Source organism: Chiroxiphia lanceolata, chromosome W (assembly GCF_009829145.1).
Source record: "Chiroxiphia lanceolata isolate bChiLan1 chromosome W, bChiLan1.pri, whole genome shotgun sequence".
Taxonomy (NCBI): Eukaryota; Metazoa; Chordata; class Aves; order Passeriformes; family Pipridae; genus Chiroxiphia; species Chiroxiphia lanceolata.
The window spans coordinates 10,957,472-10,980,089 of record NC_045670.1 but is presented as its reverse complement, the minus strand read 5'-3'; the positions used below and the strand labels follow the sequence as shown (position 1 = coordinate 10,980,089).

General features: G+C 41.6%; 1 protein-coding gene across 2 annotated transcripts; it reads right to left on the bottom strand.

The window, feature by feature from the left end:
• Positions 1-401: 401 nt before the first annotated feature.
• On the bottom strand, positions 402-21,772 carry LOC116780035 (DDB1- and CUL4-associated factor 12-like). Of its 2 annotated transcripts, XM_032674541.1 has the most exons (10): positions 21,754-21,772; positions 20,769-20,797; positions 20,133-20,387; positions 13,391-13,597; positions 12,097-12,157; positions 10,221-10,414; positions 9,982-10,047; positions 6,717-6,879; positions 1,355-1,539; positions 402-589 (listed from the first exon to the last, which is right to left on the bottom strand). In XM_032674541.1, the coding sequence occupies exons 1-10, from the start codon at positions 21,770-21,772 to the stop codon at positions 431-433; spliced, it is 1,338 nt and encodes a 445-aa protein (XP_032530432.1). In that variant the 3' UTR covers positions 402-430. The 2 variants fall into 2 exon arrangements, with proteins under 2 accessions (XP_032530432.1, XP_032530431.1); XM_032674540.1 differs by lacking the exons at positions 20,769-20,797; positions 21,754-21,772 and adding an exon at positions 21,117-21,188.
• Positions 21,773-22,618: the final 846 nt, after the last annotated feature.

The following is a 22,618-nucleotide window of genomic DNA, read 5'->3' as shown; positions in this document are numbered from 1 at the left end:
TAATATTTTTTAATTACAAGTACTCCTCACTCCAGGTAATGGAACTGACACAAAATACCTGCAGACACACAGCCCCTAGACTTTCACAGAAAGCCCAGGAGCAACCACTCTATAAGAAAGGAATCCTACCTCACAGCAAAGAAGAGGAGGGGACACATGGCCAAGAGAGCCTAAATGTGGGGGAAGAGTCATTTGGAGTAAATACAATAAAAAAAGGATTTAAAAACCCCTTCATATAAAAGATCAAAGAGGTTAAAGCAAAAATAATGGTTCAAAAAGATGTACAAGACTGTTAGAGACCAACAGAAAACTCTGCCAAAAAGTAACTTGCATTTAAACCAGAAATCAATGGCATCACACAATTTGGTTGTTAAAACAGGAAAGAAAAGTGGAAATCTGTGTAAAGATCAACATTTATGAAGAGTTATCATTAGCTCCAGAGACCAGCATAATTCCCATGAAGTCCTGATGGAAGGGGGCCTCCTGCCACAAAGAGTTTTGTTCCAGACGAGTCGTAACAGTGGGTGTAAACAGCATTTGGGAAGAAATGTATGTCAGAAAAATAATTCCTCCAGGTTTCATCATGATTCTGTAAAAGGAAAGTTTAGATTAGTACTGTTGTCAAACAAACACAAAACCTTGTTTCACAAAAGCAGAAGGTAGCTTCCAGAGCCTTAAAAGGGATCTTCTCTGTTAATACTCCTAAAGCTTCAGGTAGATCAATGTGAAGATAACAAAGTTCTCCTGAATCTTTTTCTGAGGACATTTGGGACAAACATTGTAGAGAGGAGGTGAAGGGTAGGGAAGATATCAAGTTTCATTAAAGTTACATCACAATGATACAAAAGATAATGGAGAGAAGTTAGACAAAGTCATTAACTGCTTTATGATAACATACGGGAAATTGAACGGGAAAGTGCCTGCCACGTCATTACCTCAGAAGGCTAGTTTATAATATTGCACACAACTAAATGAAATCTCTCTTGCTTTGAGTACCACATTAGAGTGGCACATTTTTAAAGGAAGACAATGTAATTTGTGTTTGAGGTTCTGAAAACTAGAAGTTAGATTACATTAGAAAATATAAAGATATAAAATCTAGTTCATTTATGAATCAGTGCATAAGAACAGTAGTCAGTATGCCTTACACTCAAGCAACCAACCATTCAATACCCTTTCATAAAGCTTTTGTAGAAAGCAATTCTGCAGCACTTCTTGCTTCTCAAGATTACAGTTATTGGTTACATGATCACTGTTTGACTGGGACACATTTCATACAATAACTTCCATTACTACAAAAAGAACCGGTGTAAACTCCTGTATAAAGGGTTTCATACAACTACAAGCTACTCACCAGCCAGCCTTTCCCAGTAGTCAACTTCAAAATTTCACTTCCTCCTAATTTCTGCTTCTGTCCATAGCAGGCACGTGGGGGCTTTTCATCCAGGAATCTCTGGGCTCGGATATCATAAAACAATAAGGAACCTTGCCCCGTTCCCACTGTGATGATGTGCTCATAGAAGCTCACCGATCGAATACCTGTCAAATAGAGAAGGGACACACAATGCAGTAAGGAAAATGGATGCTTTGGCCCTGCAGTGTTGCTGCTTGATGTTTAATATTTTCTTTAAGAGGAACTACCTACTAGTATTCTCAACAACACACAAGTTTGAAGCACACACTGCCATGGAGCAATAAAGACAAATGCCATTGATGCTACTGAAACAGCAGCTTCAATTACATATACTACTTCCTTTCTCCTCTGATGTCATCAGCTACACTGATGGTGCATAGTAAGAAGCTTAATTCTCAGCAGGCCCCAGCTCTAACAGATAAACAAAGATCACAAGCCATTTAGGATCAAGAATAGCTTTGTTCTGTTTTTCACAAGCCTCTAAGTGAACACACCATGAGTACATGGCAGCAGATAGAGGAAAGAATGTCACATTGGTTTCCTCCACGAGCTCACACCTTGTCTAGCTACCTGTCAAGCTGTGATGTGACTATATAAGAAAAATTACTGTCCCAGTTGCTACCAAGTGCATTTTGCTGGTCAACAGGTATAAGCATAATAATCACTAGTCACTTTTAAATAATTTTGAGGCTATCCCTGCTTAAATATTCTCACACCAGCACACCTTACTTGGTAGCTAGTACTTTTAGCACTTCACCCAACAATGAAAACAGAATACTACAAGCAAAGCACCACCATGTTACACCAGCATATGGGAAGCTACAAGTTTCCAGTCCAAACAAAACATTCTAACACAATTCACTTATGACATTAGATTGAGCAAAAGAGTACATTTTGTTTTCCCAAAATCTTAGTCTGAAGCCTCAGCTTCAGATTAAACTTCCTTCCCTTGGAAATAGTCTTGTGGAGATTCTATACATAGGAACTTGCAATTTGCAAAGTGTCCTGTCATCTCATCTCTATTTATTGTCAAAAGGTTTGCTCTGTCTAAGTACTCTAACCCAAACAACTCTTCTATGCAGATTAAACCCCACCACATCTATGCTTCCCCTTTCTGCACAACATGAAGGCAGGTTATAAACCCTAGAGCTTTTTAAGCTGTCTTTAAAGTACCACTGAATTACAGGAGGGGAAAAGAGTGAGTTATGCCAGCTACATTCACATGCCAAGCGCTGTCACTGTACCAAGTGAGGCTGAACATCACAAAACTTGTGACATACTGGAATACACCCAGCAGTACACATGACAGCAGAAATCCAAGAAGTGTAGATGCAGAGACTTTCCCCTTCCCCTCTGTACAGAGTCCTAACTAGAAACATATCCTCATTCTTCCACTTCCACAACCTGATGTTACATCCACAGCCACCAGCATCTGTTACACACACTTAGAACAGGCAAGGCCACGTTGTTGTGTTCCCGATATGAGGTGAAGTCTTGGTTGCAGGCTTAATAGGTGGGAAACCACTGTGCAGGTCTCACACCTGCTGAAGTAGATTTACCAGATTTGTATAAGAATCTCTAATTCAGAGAACTACAAGTGCATCTGAGAAACTTGGGAGACATCCCTCCCCCCTCATTGTTGTCCTGAACCAGGTTCTTTCACCCAGTGTGCAAGAGTCCGATCACCATAGAGTCGAGGTATTTGATTTATTTACAGTTCTGAGCAGAAAGGTGGGGTTGGGTGGCAAATCCACAAAGCCAGCACACCAAGGCAAAGGAAGGCCTACTTATATGGTTACAATCTTAGGCTATTAGCATATCTTACTTAAGTCACTACTTGGCTAAGTTGCTATTGGCTTATCATTTCTCTACTGCAATTTAAAGGCATAGTGTCCTAGTTAGAACAGCTGGGTCCAGTTCATCACTGGATGGGTGTAACCCAAAACTGTGTATTCTATAGCCTTCCATGCCATTTCCCAGAAACTGTTGTCAATAGACTATTTGCACCCTCTGCCCAGAGCAGCCTGACTCATCAGGCTACAAACTAGGTGCTAAGAGGCCTGCGAGATAGAAGGGTGTTTTTGTCCTCACACCCACTGAGGAACCCCCCGCCCTGAGGGAAGTACTGAGCATTCCTGCCTGAACTGGAGAATATATAATCTTGGAGTCTTGGGACTTTTTTAACCACTCGTGGGATCCAGAGGAAGACTGCAGATCACCACTCTCAACCAAACTGCAGACCACCACTCCCAACCAGACTGCAGACCACCACTCTCGACTGGACTGCAACCACCACCCTCGACCGGACTGCAATCACCACTTTTAAGCAGACTGCAACAGCACTCTCACCAACAGGTTTTCCCCCTCTCCCTTTACTTTGGACTCAGGGGGCCCAAAGAACACCACTCTGTTCATGCCCCAGGGTGCTGGGTTATACATTTGGGTTTTGTGGGTTAAAACCAATTGTTTGTCTGTATAATCGTACTGATTGTATTATTTTATTAAATTGTTATTCTGACTTATAATCTCTCTTTTGAGTTGAGTTCATTTTCCCCTGCTGGTTTACCTTTAAACCAGCACACATAGTGTCCCAAGAAATCATGGCACATGCTCAATGAATAGTGGTCTTTTTGTGAGTAGAGGGTCCCTGAGCTAGGGGTGTGATTTTTACTATTATAATGAGCAAAGTTCATCCCTAGGGCAAGTTCTCATCACAGAACCAGTCAAAACTGGGGGTTTGTTGGCTCATCATTAGACATCCTGGATAAGAAAGGTGTTTTCTTTTTTGTTTTCCCCTCTGTTCAAGGACTTAGGCCATCAATTTTCTGTTTTCTACATTCCCATGGTCATTGCTTCCATTGCTTAACCACTGTTATTCATCTTGTTATTTGGAACTTTGCTCCTGTTATTCATCACCATTACAAGGGCGTGGCTCTGGCAAATACATGCAGAAAGCTTTAAGCCCTCTGTAGTCAGCAAGAGCAGTCACTTGGATAAGAGGAGAAAGGCACAAGAGCAGACCTCCTCTTATTTTTGCTTCAAAAGTGCTTATTGACAAGCAACCCAATAGAACACTTACTTAACAGAGACAGGTGATGGAGTATGAAAGCAGATGGCATATACTTTTCAATGCAATTTATTAATAAAAAGCTATAAAATACAGAAGAACTGTGAATCTTTCTCTAACCAAAAATTTTAAGAAAACTGAAGGAATCCATGATGTACCCGCTACTAAGTAGATGTTTAGAACATGCTTTCAAGAACAGCATTTCAAATTGGCTCCTAAGGGGTTGAAGTACCTCAGATTAATCATTCCCATTAAACTAAAAGCACCACTTGTGCCTAGAATTGATCACAGTAAGCTCTCCTACATTCCCATCACTCTACCACCTGTGGGCCTGGACTATTTGGGTGAGCAAATTGAGTCTTACTCCTGAGAGACAGGGAGCTCTACAAATCCCAGAAGGAAATGAAGATGCAGTAGCATGTCCTATGCAAAGAATAGACACAGAGTCTGTGCTGCACAAGCTCTGTCCACTGTATTAACATTGCTGCCTTCAGGATTATAAAGTCAAGGGCACACAACATTGCTCTGCAGGTCAGTCAAGCAGAAAGCAGTTGCTCTAACAGATCGAGAACTACAGTCCAGGGCCTGCACTTTCCCATACAGCTGCTAAGAAAAGCAACAGTCACAAGATGCACTAAAAAGCATTAGCTACCTTCTCACATAGAACAGACAGGGTTATACTAGGTAAAAACCAGCCCGAGTTTCAGTCTGACAACCTTTCTCTGACCTACTTTTGTATACAACACTAGTGAACTGAAATTAATGTGGACTTACCATGTTCATCAGGTGCATTTAGAAGCTGAAAGCACATTCAAGTAACACTTCGAATCACTTAAAAGCCAACCCAGATTTTAGTTTGCAAATCAATAAACAGCCTACTTTCTAGAGGTGCTGCAACACTCCAAGTCCCAGTGAGACCAACAGAAAGCTGAAACAGTCAGTATCTTGGGAATTAATATGGTGCCTCCACCATCACACACACACACACACACACACACACACACACACACACAATTTGCCTACTATGCAGAATAGAAAACAGCATTGAACAAAGGCTTTCTCCAGATATGAACTAGCACCCCAGAGATACTCCTTACACATAGATCATCCCCCCCAGCAGGAGTTTTTAGCCACCAGTCACCACACTCCAGTGTCTTGGTATTTCTTCCCTATGATACTGAAGGGTGACACCTTCACAGAGCCCTCACTGACAGTGGGTCAAGACAAGGGGTGTTGCTGGCAAGATGTTCAAGTGACAAACAAGAGCTGATAAAGCACCTTTTATCATATTATAGAAACTTCTCCTGTATCTGAAAGAAGACCCTAACATTTATCTAGACAGCACTTTTCAAACCCCAGTAACCACATAAATAAAAATTTCCTAATCCTTGTCTACATGCAATTTTTTTTTTATAACTTGCCCAATGAAGAGATAAATGCCTAGAGTCAAGCTAAATAAGGACTCCAACTTATTAGTCTGGGATTAATATGGTTTAAAATGGGCATCACAGCACAGTGCCTTCTCATGCTTGAAAATAAAGAGTATGGGAAGAAGCTTATGGGACCATGTACTCTACAAACCCTCAGGCTCAGCCCAGGTGTAAAGTTCAACTGGACATACTGCATTCACATCAGAAAAGGAAAACAGCACTCAAATCTGCAAACTTTTTAAAGAGTAAGCTTTTGTATATTTAAAGCAAATAAATACATACTGATGATTAAGTGTCTCACTCATGGCTTTAAAATTACAAAGCAAGCATTCACTCACAGCACTGACACCCAATATGATAGCACAGAGCAGATAGCATGCTTTTTTCCTGTTCCCAGAGAAAAATGCAAAACCAGACAATAGTGGTATGAAGACTGGATTTACTTTGAGATGAAGTAAAACAGAATAAGACACTAAAAAATAAGTAGAAGTAAAATGCACAGTGAAAGTTCAGTAATAAGCAAAATGTATGCTTTCAAAAGTTAACTAATATTTCAATGGTGTGCAATTTAGTTGATCATAAAATCACTGATGTTGTCCTTCATTAGATTTCAGAGTTGCTTTTATGTTTGGTTTGTTGGTTGCTCAAGGAATAATGTCATAAAAGCAAAACCTATATATGCTTTTAATGATTTAGTCTATCACATGAAAAACCCTTCCTATTTATTAGAAGCTTACCTTACTGCATTCTTAATAGCTACTTCTGCAAGCAAACAATTTGAAGCACCCTCTGACAAATTTCTTACCACTGCCACGTTCTTTGGAACAGACGGATTTAACATTGTGAGAAGGCTGCCTCGGATCCAGAAAGGAGACATGTGCCTGTGATCCTACTGCATACACTGACCACTCCTGACCATAAGCCAAACACACATTCTCCCTGCAGTATGGCAACTTTGTGGAAAGTAACTGGAAACAGAGGAAGACAAATCAATACATTATGAGAAAAGAGAAAAACATTAATAGAACAATTCTGTAAGCTATGTTCAAGGAAGTTGAAGTGAAAAAAAACAAAATGAAGCTAAAAAATAAGTTAATCCCAACAGTAGAACTTTAAGAGAAAAGCAACAACATGACCCAGAGAGAAAAAAATCTGAAGGAGATTGGATGCCTTGTCTGAACCAAACTGAGATGATAAAGGTTGAAGCCAAGTATTGTGCAAAGAAAAACAGACATTTTGGTATATTGTTTTACATTTTTCTAAGCTGCTGTTATTTCTTCAACAGGTATACACAGACATCATCACTCAGCTGAAAAAGCTTACTTCATACAGTAGTATAGATATTTCTGGGTTTGATCTGCAATTACATTTAAATAAGTACAACTTCCTTAATGAACACTGCTAATTAAGTATCCGATATACTCTATGGAAAAGTTCACTTGAGCTCACCCAGAACTGGCAGAAAGTTAAGAGCATCTCTTACCCTCCAAAATAAGATGAGTGGGAAGTTTCTGTCTCCAAGTTTTATTATTTAGGACATTGCATTTTACATAAAGATTTTAAGTGTTTGTCATGGATAAGGAATGGTATTCCCCAATTTAGTGTTCCCACTGAATCACCCCAGACCACGTGCCACTCACTCACTTCCTCCCTACCTCCCCGTGTAGCAGGATGGAGAGGAGAATTGGAGGCACAAAAAGGTAATGATCACAGGTTGAGCTAAGAACAATGTGCTAGAAACATCAATGAAATAAGAAAACGAACAGTAACAACAATACTAAAGACAGGAATAGAGATGGATTCTGCCCCTATATATCTTAATGGTATCAGGGTACATTGTGCACTGGTGTTAACCAAAGCCTTATACTCTTATGGTTCTTATGTGCCATTGAATCCACACAGTCCAATAGATCTGAATGTCCCTTTCCTCCACCTGGCTGGAGGCAGGGCCCCTCTAGTTCTGGTCATAGTACTCGTTGCTCACTTCTTGTAAACATGAACTGGAGGCCCCTTCAAGAGGATCAGAAGTAACATCAGCCCTTCTATTCTGTCTGAGGACTTGCCCACTGGAAACTGGAGGGGCATTTATTTGAAAAATTTCCTGTGGTGGTTGTTCTTCCTTTCAACTCATATCTGTGCTGCTAGGGCAGAGGTGCATTTTCCATCCCACTTCCTCATGTCCTCTCCGTCATCACGCAGGTAAAACCTCGTGGTGTTGTCCCCTCTCTCTTGAGCAGGAGGGCACTTGCTCCAAATAGCAGAGACACTGGTCTGTACTGGAGGGGTATGGGACATTTTCTCTAAATTGCTGGAAGTCCTTGGACAGTCTTTCCACAGCCAAAATGCAGGCCCATAGGGAGAAAGAAAGACTTTCTTCATATTGCTGGAGTTGGACAAGCAAATTATCCAGTTTGTTCTCCTTTCCATGACATCACTGCCAATGAGTTGGGATACAATGATGGCATGCTCCGTAGGAACTTCCGCCACATGGTTTGTGTACAATGGACTTCATCTGAATCTACAGGGGACTGTTTGTTACTTGAATCCTTAAAGGTTACCTCCAGCACAGCTAATTCTCTCAGGTACTGGATACCTTGCTCCAAGGTGTTCCACTTGTCTCAGTGCACTAATAGATCGTCCTTGAAAAGATACCTTTCTCTCATATTTGACAGGAGTCACCTCCAGAGGCTGAGGATTTCTGTCCTCTTCCCAATCCCCTTGTCAATGCCTGCATCCCTGGACAGGGATTCCAGTTGCTTGGCTTCACTACCCTCTAATTTCCAACTGTGGGTTGCACTTTTCCAGCATCAGAGCAGCAAGGTCACAATGTGCTCACCCAGATGGCAGCTGAAATCTTTTCGCATATCTCGCAGCTCACCCCAGGGACAGGGATTGGGTGATTATCTCTGGCCCTGCCTCTTCCTCCTGTTGTGAGGGCCCTGCTTCCTCTTCATCCCTCACTAAGGGAACTGATTTTGTCTTGCATTTCTTCAACTGTATAGGTACGACTGCTACCAGCATGGGTTGTTCCTCTGGTTCAGCTGCAGTTTGAGTGGCCACAGTGCCTGTTGGTCTGCTTTCCTCCTCCTCCCCCTGAGGGTGCTGTCTAGTACTGAGCAATGTCTGATAAATAGTAGCCAGGGCCCAGCACATTGCATAACTTTTCGTGTCTCTGGAATTACCACAGTATTTTCCTTTCAAATATTCTGCCACTTTATCAGGGTCCTGTAGTTGTTCAGGGGTGAACTTCCAAACCATTGGAGAAGTCCCCAAAAACTTGCCCATGTCCTCCCCACCTTCCATGCCACTCATGACTATCTACCCTCAAGGCAGATCTCTGAATGACCTTCCTAAAATTCTCTTTTGTAACTCTAAACATGGTGTGGACCACACTGAGGAGACCTGGCAGACTTAGCAACAAGAACATGCTTTCCTTAACATCCAAGGGGAATTCAGAATTGCCAAAAGCTGTTGTACCAGGCCTGAAGGAGGAAAAGGGGGTGAAAAGCTAGAGAAAATCATCCTCTCCTTTTCCCCTCACAGACTGGGTACGATTATTAATGAATTCCCAGAGGTAGCACCTGAGGTAAGGGCAGGAGAGCAACACTGAATACACATCCCAAATGACCCTCATTGCCCTTGATGTTATCATGTCATAAACTGAACAACAAAGCAATCCTGATCCCTCTCCCTGCTCTGAAAAAGGGCATTGCCAGGAGCACATAGTGAATATATAAGAATATACACAGGGTAAGGTACCACAACCATGTGAACAGACCAAGCAACATTGTGACCAGTGGCTCCATATCTAAAACAGCAAATGCTTAGATCAAATTTGTTTCCAACCCACGCTGGTCAGATCTGTTGTTATCTCAATGCTTCATGCCACATGTTGGGTGCCAAATTGACTGTCATGGTGTAGGAATGGTAGTCCCCAATTTAGTGTTCCCACCAAATCACCCCAGACCAAACACTGCTGCTCTTTCTTCAAGCATTTAAAGGAGATAAAGAATAGTGAACAGTCTTAAATGCTAAGCCATTTTTTAAGTTTTACAGCAACAGAGAAGCACCTTTGATAATGTGTACTCTGCTTTCCAAAGATGAAAATAACCATCCAGGGACACAGCTCCCAGCTCCTATTATTAAAAAAAAAAAAAAGTAAGAGCATTATTTTCTGTATTAGAGATGTCCTTACAAACTCACATTCTAGGTTGATTCTCCAGTATATTTGATTAAGATTATTTTTTTCTTTTTCAAATACATATGGACAGTTTTAGGACTACTCAACTGTCTTGCGTATCTTACCGACCTTGTTCTTATTGTTGAAAGCCAATGCTCGGACTTTACAGTTGTCAGGATTGGTGTTCTCCTTAGGGATATCCTTCAGAGCCCTGTGTGTTATGTGGGCATAGACAGGAACTTGAGAGACATTATGCCTGGCATTGCTTTTGGACAACACATCCTCTGTGACTTCCCAGAGACCCATCGAACCATCCCGGGAACCTGAATAAATAGTCCATAACAGCATTTCACATATACATAATTCCCCTTTTTAAAAAACGAACTGCAATAAACAGTAAGGTCTGAAAGAAAGAAAGGATACTTTAGATTAATTTAATCTAACCAAACACACTGTTGGTGTCTATATATTAATTATTGTTAACAAAATCATGATTTTACTGAGCTGTAAAGTTGATAACATTGCAAACTCATTGTCAACTGGTTTGTCTATGTGGTTTTCAAGAAGCTAGATCACCTCATCTGTTTTCAAATTTATTAGGATGCATCAAAAAACCACAATCCTGTACAAAAATCACCATTAGAGACTCACATGTAGAATAAACTCAGAGGCAACTGAATAGCCTATGCATTCAGCCTGAGCCTGGCTTACCAAGGCCAAGATTGACAGTCTGTTAAGCCAATACAAAAACCTCCAAGAAAACTCTGTTGAGTTTACAACAATTTTAGATCGCTTGATTTCTGACAGTATGTTTATGGATATGTACATGCACATTAGTGAGTTGAACAGAAACATCTATTTAAAACAACAATTTGTACCAAATCTATTTTTAATTTCTTTTTTAAACTCATACAATCTCTTGTTTAAAGAATATGACACAGGAACTGAGTCTGAACAAGCAAGAACTCATTTTATTTTTCTACTGAATTTGAAGATATTAATATAAAATATGAATCAATAAGAGTACCAATACTGAATGAAGGAAGCTAAATGTCTATGGTTCATAAATCAACACAGGTTTAATCCAAGGTCCTATACCCATCCCTTCTGGTGTTTAGGCAACTCACTTCTAAGTCAGCTCTGACAGATTTGACATGTACCTCAATTTCTTCCCTACACAACGTGACAATGTTTTTTTTTAATGCAGATATTTGGGTTGGAAAATTGCAAGGATCAACTCAAGGATTAGCTTTTTTTTTATATTACTGAATTCTCAATTCAAGTATTTCATTTTTATACAAGACTTACAATTTTCTGTCACCTGCAGTTTGACGCCTCCTTGTACAGAATACTACAACCCTCTCAGCACAGAAAGACAGTAAACTACTACATTAATTCAACTGCATATTGCTGCCTTTACCTAAGTTAAGTAATATTTTATGAAGTTACACTGATTATCCAACTACATTGACTAAAAAGTCAGTAATTGACCTTTTCTATTACAACCTTCTGTATTAATTACCATAGTATTTGTGCATATATATACACACACCCCACTTTACTGATAGTTTGATAAAACAGTTTTTATTAATCAGTCTTTCATAAAATTTCAGGAAACCAATACTGTTCTGCTGTATTCAAAGTTGTTAACTGACAACCAACACCCCTCTTGAAATTATTCTTGTGTAGGATCCTTCCCCCTTGAACTTACTGTGTTTAGACACCTGCTCATGGCAACACCTACTGTAAAGATAGCAGTATTCCCTCTAATACTAGAAAAAAAAATTCAATCTAGACCAGGGCCCTACAACAACAACAACAACAAAAATAACCAAAACAAACAAACAAAAAAAAGACAAAGCACTGTACTAAGACCAAGAATGGTTTAAATAGGCAAAGTAGTTCCAAGTGATTTCAAATGCCTTATAAAAGTGCTTCCCTAAGACCTATCAAGTGCTGTAAATCAGTATAAAATTCTGGGAAAAATAATAAAAATTAACTTTACCAGAAACAGCCATAGTATCGCTTATCCATGCAATTGAAAATATCCAGTCCTTATGTCCATCCTAAAAGTAAAGAAAAAGACAGATTTTCTGTGCCATTATATTCTGCAGTAGTCTCAAGGCAGACCAAAAAAAAATCAAAGTGAAGAATACTTAAGTGCAAACTCAGAAGGAGAGACCTATGTTAAAAACATATAAATAAGTTTTCAGTATCAAGCTGGAGCAGTTGTACCTAACAGTAATTTTAACTTTTATTGATTTTAACCTGTATAATTAATAGAGAGCAATTAGGTGATAGAAAAAGATCTCTGATCAAGGACAAATTAATCTCAATTCTGAAGACTTGGATTTTTTCCATTTTAAAAGCAGTGTTCTTTACTGCATACTTTTATTTCCTCAAATGCACATCCCTACTATAAAAAGAAACCAAAACATTATGATTACAATATACGACCTACAGATTAGTTTTTCAGGAATCTTTTACTCAGCAGGTGAGAAGCCTATGGAGAAAAAAAAAGACCATAAGGCTCTAGTTCTGTTTGAAAAGCTGCAGAGTCACAGTGGCACACAAATGAATAGCAAGTCATGCAAATCTTCAGTCAAGCCTTTCTGCAGCTGGTTATCTCCTGCTGCAGAAACTCTGACCGAACCTCTGCTGTTGTAGTTAATGTCTATGCAAAGTCCTGAATCAAAAAGGAAAAATAAGAGAGAAGTGCTTACAGGACAACACCATACTCATTTCAGCCTTTTTTCTTTTTAAGAGTGGCTGTTTTAAAAAGGTCTCACAATGTTTCAGAAATAAAAACAATACCAGAGTCTATCAAACTGCCACGAGCCACTGGGTTAGAACTAATCCTCAAAGCCAAGTTCTGTCACTGAAATAATACATATATAAGCTACACTGGAGAAGGGAAAACCTTGAATCATTTTTACAGTTTCTCAAAAGACCTTTTTCACTAAATCTAGTTTCAGAGATCATCATTGCCACAATTAGACTTTAACAGTTAAGATCTTGTTACATTTTCAATGCTTAAAAGTAATCTGAAGTAGACCTGAATGAGGGTAAGGAAGAAGAAATCTGACTCAGAATCCTGAGAATCGACTCGCATGTTTATGTACTCACTCATATTTAAGATATCTTGTCAAAAAAGACAACTTGATCAGGAATATTTTCAAGCTTTCAGAAATTCACTCTCCACTACAAAACTCCCAAATCTTAACCTTGCTCTGACCTTATGCACTTCAAAGTAGTAACTCTTGGGACAGAATAAACTTTTCCCAAATACTCCCACTTACATCTCCCACACACACAGGATCAAGTGTAGGCAGATGATAAATTGCAAGACTGTTGGGGTTGTCTCCACCTGTGGCCAGAAGGGTCCTTGAGGGGTTGAGCTCAATGGCATGAATACCACATCCCTGCTGGTTCACCATGCCAGGTTCACGATCTTTCAGAATAGGAATCTTGGTAATTTGACCGGTCTGGACATCTATTACAAATAACTGGGGGGAAAAAAGCAGATACAAGTCATTATTGAACAGATAAGAAAACCAAGATGGTCAAATATCCTCCCTATTTTGAACTAACATTCTTTTAAATGTAGAATCCACAAATGCTGCAAGTATGGTTGAAAAATGCATATATTCCTTCCTAAAACAACTAAACTAACTTAATTACAGTGGGTTTTACTTTAATCACCCATCCTGGTTTTGGCTAGGATAGCATTAACTTCCTTCTTAGTAGATGTTACAGTGCTGCATTTTGGATTTAGTACGAGAATAATGTTGATAACACAGTGATGTTTTAGTTGTTGCTTGGTAGTGCTTACTCTAAATCAAGGACTTCTCAGTTTTCCATTCTTTGTCAGCAAGCAGGTGCACAAGATGCTGTGAGGGAGCATAGCCAGGACAGCTGACCTGAACTGGCCAAAGGGATATTCCATACAATATAACATGCTCAGTATATACAGTGGGGGGAGTTGGCTGGGAGCTGCCAATCACTGCCAGGGGACAGGCTGGGCATTGGTCAGTGGGTGGCGAGCAATTGTATTGTGCATAACTTGTTTATCTTGGATTTAATTTCTCTTTTTCTTATTATTATTATAACAATATTTTATGTTATTTCAATTACTAAACTGTTATCTCAACCCACGGGTTTTGTATGTATGGCCAGTCTTCGCGAACGAAGATTTGGGAAAGGTCTTTACCCTTCGAGCCTGCGCAGTGGATTTTTTAGGTGAGACACAGTGTGCGCTGAGCTGAGCCCACCCTTTAATCCTAAGGTTCATCTGCCGGGGCTGAGCAAGCTTGGACAGTGGCAGTGAGGTCCTCAGGACGTAGGTTTGTTTAGAGTGACCTTCTCTTAGATGGATGGCCTTACAGGGCTGACGAGCACCATCTGCCCGGGGGACTTCTCTGACCGGGAATCGAACCCGGGCCGCGGCGGTGAAAGTGCCGCATCCTAACCACTAGACCACCAGGGGGCCCCAACCCACGGGTTTTACGTTTTTTCCAATTCTCCTCCCCATCTGTGAGGGACTGAAAAAGGTTATTAAAGTTATTATTGTCTTGAAACAACTCAGTGCGTGAGGGGAGGGGACAGATTGGGTTCTGCCAAGGTGGAATGGTGCTCTACCCCCCCATAACCCCACCTCCTTGAGAGCCTCTAGTGCAGTTGTCAGTCACTGGCACATTGGGAGCACTGCCCCACACCACACCCCCTGAAGCCCCTAACCCAGCCTCAGAATGGCTAGCACACCGGAAGCCCAACCTGGAGGGGGGGTGTGGTGTGGCCACAAGAGTTCAGAGCAAACAAAACCAACACCATGTGGCTACTGCACAGTCACAACCTTACTGTCTGGACACATGGAAGCTGGAATTGCACAGAAATTCTCTCTTTTTCTCTCTTCTTCTCCTAATCTCCTTTCTTGATATTTGGGTAACATAAAGCTGGAGGGATTGGATTTTGCTAAGTTGTATGTGTTAGCACGTGCTAAGTCATTGCTTTGTGAAATGACTTATTTTGGTTGAATGCTGCCCTTTAAACTTTTGCCAAGTTCCCTTATTTTCTAAAGTTTGCCAGTAAAAGTATGTTATTTGACCTCCTGAGAAACATGTGTAGCTTCTTCTCTCACGCACTCTCTCAAGGTATAAAAAGAACTGAAGGCCCTTTAATAAATCCATCAGGCGGATTTTTGGAGCCTTGTATATTTTTGAGGTAAAACCCCTTCAATAAGCTCGTTGATTTATTTGCTCTCACAGTTGTTGCACTTGTTCTCAGAGTTGCGTTGTGCGGGAACAAGCTTAGTCACTCTGCACCTGCATTTAGTTAATTGGAATCAAAAGGGAGGACTGACCTTGGCTGAGTGTTTTGGCAGAGAGAATGTTGTGTTTCTCAAAGTGGAAAACCACTTAATGGTCTGCATGATAGCATGTGTTTCTGCTCATGGCTGAACACAGCCACCACATGATGCAAGTGTGAATGTGTGGGATCAAAACACTGGTTTAGGATGATCCTGGGAATTCTGGTTAACTAAAAGACAACACCAGGTGCTGTTTATGAGAGAATATGAATAAAAGGGGAACACCGAAAAAGATCAGTGGAGAAATCCCAAAATCAACTTCTGTATGTGTATGCAGCCTCATCCTTTCAGCACCCATAGTGTTGTGTAACACTTTACTTGCAGCATGTGTTCCCTAGAGTGGTGTTTATCTATCATCCTTGAGGCCTGGGCCAAGGTTATCATTTTGTTGTACTTTGTAATGCTGGCCTATGATATGATAGAACTGCTGGTTGTGAAACCAACCTGGTATGTGTACTCAGCATTGCCATCCTATCTGTACTTTGGGAGCCATCTATTGGGAACTATTAACAGTTACATCTTTTGCCCTTTCTCCTCAGATAGCCAACCTATGGGGGACACATCTTCCAATATACATCCATCCAACATCTTCCTTCTCCTCCAGGATGATTACAGTAGTGTTTGAGAATTTTAAAGATTTTGAATATTCTTTGAATACCCTTGAAACCAACCTGGTCCTTTTGCTAGGAGCCAGCATATTGTTGCATATAGTTCAGATCTTGTTTAAGGTTAAACAACTATTTAAGAACATCACCCAGAGATTGAATAGTTCTGAGTGTCAGGGTGTGTGGGAATAGTATGGGCAAGTACCTAGGGCAGTGAGCACCGCCAGTGTTTTGAAACCTCATCCCTAAACAAGTGCAGAATTCAGAAAAAACAGTAAAATATTTGCAAAAAGTGTATTGTCACCCTGTCAATTCCAGAGACACAAATCACTGCAATGTGCTGGGGCCTGACCCAGGCCTATCAAGTCCTCTTCAACATGACTCAGTATCCTCAAGAGGAAAGAAGGTCTCTGAACCCAATGACAAAATGACAGGCCCTGCAGCTACTCTACTCCAACCCCGGCAACAGACACTGCAGCAGAACTAGAGAACCAACCTGTGCCAGTACTAGTTGCCCCTGTACACAAGAAGAAACGGACACAAAAAACACCTCAGTAAAGGAGGATAAAGCAGGGCCATCACAGGAACAGGAGGAAGAGACAGAACAAGACCAAGAGGTAACCAAGTATCTATCTACCAGAGCCTGAACTGCAAAATCTATCCTTCCCTTATATACAATACTGTGAGCAGAACAGTTTGCCAGGCTCTTTCATCAAGTATACTTCCATTTTTTGACCTGCATTTCAGAGACAACAGTTTGGGGGGAAGGGGGGGGGGGGAGAGGAACAGGGACCCAACAAAGTTACCGATTAATTAAATATAAGTGCCCTTCCCATGCATCTTAAACTGAAAGCATTGACTTTATACAGCAAGATTAAAACCCAGGCCTATTAAATGCCATTTCAAGGTAGCATGTAGACTCATGTCCTCTGCTGCTGCCCCTGCACACAGAACAGCAGATGAACAGGTAGCCCTATCTTTTAGTTGATGATACAAATCAATCAAAGGGTGCCACCTTGAGCTACAGCATGTTTTTATTATGCAAGCAGGACAGATGTAGATTTACAAGGCACAAACAACACACATGAAAGTGATGCCTTAAGCCCCTAATGGTTTTTTTATTTTTCTAATATTGGTAAGACTTGTAAGTTTTAAAAGCAGCAACCTCCCTCCTTTGTCCCTTGTCCCTTATCCTTTTCCCTCTAGCACCCTTGTTTATACATTCCTTAACCCTCTTACCCCATTCTATCCTCCCTATATCACTCATAGCCCCAAATCTAATAGAAATGTTTAGTCTTTTGTCAAGGCAAGGCCTAGACAGTTGACAGAACAGCATATCTGGGCCTAAACCACAGAATGAAGTCAAGAATTAGGTAACTATGTACCCTTTGTGCTCTGATGATGGTGAAGGTGATGAAGTAGGTGGTCCCGAAATGCACCCCAGACCCATTTTCAGGGGGTGGACCCCGGGGCGGTCCAGAGTAAAGGCCACAGGGTGGACACATCTGGGATTGGATGGATGGTATTATAAAATGTAACCTCTTGGGCACAGGGGCGCGTGTCTTGTAACATCTACTGCCTTGGCAAATAAACCCTTTCTTATCTCACCCCTAATTAACTGCTCCAGGAAATTTTTTCAGCACCTAAATCCCACGGCAACAAGAGACTGCTTATTCCTCACATAAGAAGTGCTTGACATGCTCTATGCTCCAGCTCTTCACATACTGCTCTCAGAAATCACAGGCATGTTCTTGTCATTCGTAATAACATTTGAAAGAAACCCAAGATAAACACATTGACCTGCTAAAAATAGAATCACTAAGAGAAAATCAATTGTGATGAAGTTTCACAATTGGCTTAAGCCAATCTTTGAGAATCCACTTGCCTCTTCCTCATCCACTCAGTCTCACCACTCCTGTGACAGCAACTAGTCCTCAGGTAGCTGTAAGGTCAGCTGGATTCTATTTCAGGCTTAATTACTGTTAAAAGACTTTTCTTTATATAGCTAGGCCTTGCTTCTTAAGAGCTACTACATGAAAGCCTCCTGCTGTGTAACTATGAATAACAGAACATCTGAATTAAAAAAAAATACACACACACCCCCCTCAAAAAAAACCAAAACAAAACACTGTCCCACACAGGTCAGATCACTGAGCATGGCTTTTGCAAAAAAAAAATCTTGAGGCAAAGAAACAATCACACCAACTGATATACTTTGAGGTTTAAGAGCTGCTTGATCTATACATTCTTTACAACACTCAATTCATTTCTGTGGCACTAACCAACTTGCAAAGAAGAAATTTGGGATTTTGCACTAATTCAATCAGAATTTCATACATGAAATTGCAACCTCAGCCAATGAAGTTGGGCCACTAACTCCAGCAGAGAGAGCATTACTTAAGAAGTGTGATCTTCTCCATTTATTAATCACATAGAACATTATTTTAATATTTCCCTATAAAGTGATGCTTTGGAAATGTGAAATCTGAAACATGATAGAGTCTGAAGTGGTTTCAATTTTTGCTAAAGCATCTAAAGATACATAAGCAAGGGAAGTTATTTGAACACTGAAAACAGATTTAGAGTGGAAAAAAATTACAAAGTGAAAAGGCAAAGGATAATCGTGAAGATCTGAAATTAACTTTTTTCAGCTCTGAAGAATATCTAGAGTTTAACCATAGTTTTTAGTTTTGTAGTAACTTTTTGAAGTCATAGAATCACAGAATTGTTAGGGTTAGAAGGGATCTCTGGAGATCATCCAGTCCAACACCCCTGCCAAGGCAGGGTCACCTAGAGCAGGTGACACAGGAACACATCCAGGTGGGTTTTGAATGTCTCCAGAGAAAGAGACTATATGACCTCCCTGGGCAGTCTGTTCCAGTGCTCTCACCCTCAATGGAAAGAAGTTCTTCCTTATGTTGAGGTAGAACTTCCTGTGTTTTAGTTTATGTCCATTGCTCTTCATCCTGTCACTGGGCACCACCAAAAAGAGTCTGGCACTGTCCTCTTGGTACCTGCCTTTGAGGTATTTATATGCATTGACGAGATTGCTTCTCAGTCATCTCTTCTCCAGACTAAACAGACCTAGCTCCCACAGTCTCACCTCATAAGAGAGATGCTCCAGACCCAAGTCAGCAGCACAGAACCATACATAAAACCAAACGATAAAAAACTTAGAATAACGAAAATAGAGCCTTACTAGCAAGTTTTGCCAGGCACGTTAGCTACCATTTAGCAAAGTTAGCATTGTTCTGATAGGAGAAATAGAAACTTTACTCACACTATCTCAGAATGCCCAAATAAGGAACAATATAATCTTAGAGAAGTCATAGAGAATAAGATAAAGGATGTAACTCAAACAAGATGTAAACTAAGGTCTGTGTACCCAAATAAGATAAAGAACAAACGCTACGTTTTTTGTGGTGAAACACAGTGACGCTGTGCCTGCTCAAGAACTGAGGTCAAGACAACAAAGAAGACCCAGAAGGACCAAAGAAGGACTTCCAAAAGGGGTGTGACTATGTAAAGCAAACTAATGAATACGCATTAAGTAAGCAAGAATATCTAATGAATATGTAAACAGTATGTGTAATAAAAAGCCCTGTCTGTAATTTGGTACTTTCGATTAGAGGAGCTATCCTCCAGCATGCTGAATAAAGAATGCCCTTTTTAACACCTACAAATTGGTGTTAAGGAGTTTTGTTTCTGCTGCTTTTCAGCATCAGTTCATTAACTTTACATTTGCAGGACAAGAAGAAAGATCCAATCCCACTGTTGCTTGCCATCCTACAAATAGATGCAAATCGCTCTATGTGGATTAGACAGATGCTGCATAAGGTACAGGCCTTGCATTCAGGTTTCCAGCCATCTGCATAGTCCCATATTTTCAGAGGAGAATGGGTGATTGTTAAGCATTACCTTCATTCAAAATTAACTGTGCACAATTTGGACTCTGCACCTAATTACTTCCTAATATTTTCCTTGGCAGTCTACATACTTCAATTATGATGATAAGCATCATTTGGGAGTGGAAAAATTAACAGAGAGAAGAGAAAGACAGGTGGCACTTACTGTGTTGCATTTTGTCCCACACACCACTTGTCGGTGGTTCAGCCACTGGGAGGCAAATACTTTATTAAGGATTCCAAGGTGAAATTCTCTCTCCTTCAGGAGGCTGGGAAGCTGCTGGGCTGCATACCCATGCAACAAACGGTGGTAGCTGGACTCATTCTGCATCCTGACCTCTCTACCTTTCAGGTAGTACACCACAGACCTTTTCACTGGGGGGAGTCTTTTCCTTTTCTGAACTGAATGATCCCACCCATACTGTGGAAAAGAAGCATGGAACTTAGATAAAGCAACTAGAACAAACTTAAGACACAAAGCCTTCTAAATTCAAAGATATTATCAGCAAAATACTGAAGCCTTCCAAACTACCCATGGCATACTGTACACGAAGATTAACTCAGAAATACTGATAAAGCCTTCAGCAACGTAAAATTAAACATAAATATTTCCTAAAGAAGTAACACTGCCATGATATTGAAAACAGTACATCCTGGTTTGGCACCGTTGGGACACCAGAAGCTTATAGAAACAAGAGGAAGCCAAGAAGCACTTCAAATGGAAAAGCAGCCCCAACAGCCTCCCGCCGTGAGCTCGGCAGGTTTGAAGGTGACACTGCGGGGGCCATCTGATACTGATCGCGCCGTTCATCGGCCTCTTACGGCCCGGCCTGGGGTCGCCCCGCAGTAAGGCTCAGCTCTGGGGAGGCGGGGACTCGGCGGTTACGGGCCGAACAGAGAGCAGGGACAGGGGGAGCTGCCTGCCGTATCGCACCGAGACACCCCTCGCCACCGGGGCCAAGACTACTCCTCCCCACCGTCCCCCACCACCTCCCGCCCTCCCCAGGACACCTTCCCCAAGCACCGAACCCCCCCCCCCTTTCCCCACCTCAACCGGGCACCGGGACACGGCAACCCCCGATCAGGGTCACCCCAGGCACGGGCACGTAGGCTTCTACCCCCATACACCCGTTTCCGCCCCCCAGTCTACCTGCTCCCCCTGGAGCCCCCCGGCGGCAGCCGTCGCCGCTTTCCGCTTCCTGCTAACTGCTTTCCGGGCCATAGTAGAAGGAGAAGAAGCCGGAGAAGACGAGAGCCAAACCCGGGCCCCACATGGAGCAGGAGGGGAAGGGAGCCACCGGGATACGGGGCATGTAAGTGCGGGGAGCCGGGCCCAGTCACTCCCTCCACCACAGACCCTACCGACTGCGCTTCACGACATTTTCCCCGAAATGTTTTTACGACAGTCGCACCGCTCCTTTACGACGGCTGCCCCACCCCGCCCCGCCCGAAAGCCTCGTTTCCTAGCAACTGGAGGAGGCAGGGCAGCGAGCTGGCCCACACTCTTTGTGGTTGCCAGGCAGCGTGGCCGGGGCGGCGCCCCCTGGCGGCGGCAGCGGGAGTTCGGAGTGAAGCTTCCCGGCTTCGCCCTATGTCCGTTACCCGGTGCCCTGCATGGATCGGCGGGGCTGGCTGGCAGCCTTCCCAGACTCCGTCAGTTAAAGCATAAGAGAAGCCCTATATTATTAACACCGTTTCCAGCACAAATCCAAACCCGAGCCCCATACTAGCTACTGTGAAGCAGATTAACTCTACCCCAGCCAAACCAACACAGTGAACGTTTACTGAGAGCCAGCCTGTGAGCATATTCCTGTTGATTGTTGTTGCGGGTAGAGTGGGAGCTTCAGGCTAAGTTTATTCACAAGGTGCAGAAAGGAACCCCTTGCTTTCTAAATTCCTTCTCAGAGAGGAGCCTGGCTGCAGCTGGATCCAATCTTAGCCCCAGACTTTGTTTAAGTCTAAGGAATTATAGAGGTGTGACTGAACCTTTGTACAAATTTGTCCCACAGGATTAAGGATGGCAAAACAGATATATTTATATAAAAATGAATGATTTATTATGATAAATGATTAGACAAAAATATCTTAATCAGAATTATTTACTTTGCAGTCATCATCACCATGGCTAGGCTTCGCGAATGAAGATTTGGGAAGGACTCTACCCACATTTGCTGCAAGCGCACTGGTGGCTAAAAAGGCCAATGCGAGATAGACAAGTCCGGTTGCAAAAGGCAGAGCAGAAAGACTCCTTAGGTGGTAACTATGCAGTATAGAAGCTAAAACTACTAGTATAGTATAGTGTACTATATCAAAGCAATTATATTAAAGCAATTATATGAAAGCAATTATATTAAAGCTAGAAAAAACCCCAAACAATTATTAAGTAGAGATTGATGTTACTCACCCACACCAACAACCAGCTGTATCAGCTTTAGCATTTTTAGATAAGGATGCTTTACCATATCTGCCACATCTTCACCTCAATATCAGGATGTTTAACTTTGGGGTTGATGAGTCAGACTGGTTTTAGCATAATTCAACACCAAAAGCAGCATGATATACCCTCTCAGTCCACCACTGATAGCTTTGCAAAATAGGGCATTGTTCAAGTTGTTTTACTCCCTTCCAGGCAGAGCATCCTGCTACAATTGC

Excerpts from the sequence above, each read along its gene's own strand:
- LOC116780035 (XM_032674540.1), bottom strand. The coding sequence starts at position 21,188 with ATGGCCCGGAAAGCAGTTAGCAGGAAGCGGAAAGCGGCGACGGCTGCC. Across the intron at positions 13,598-20,132 it reads GTGGGACAAAATGCAACACA|TTATTTGTAATAGATGTCCA; the intron begins GTAAGTGCCACC and ends TTTTCCCCCCAG. Across the intron at positions 10,415-12,096 it reads CGATACTATGGCTGTTTCTG|GTTCCCGGGATGGTTCGATG; the intron begins GTAAAGTTAATT and ends CTATTTATTCAG.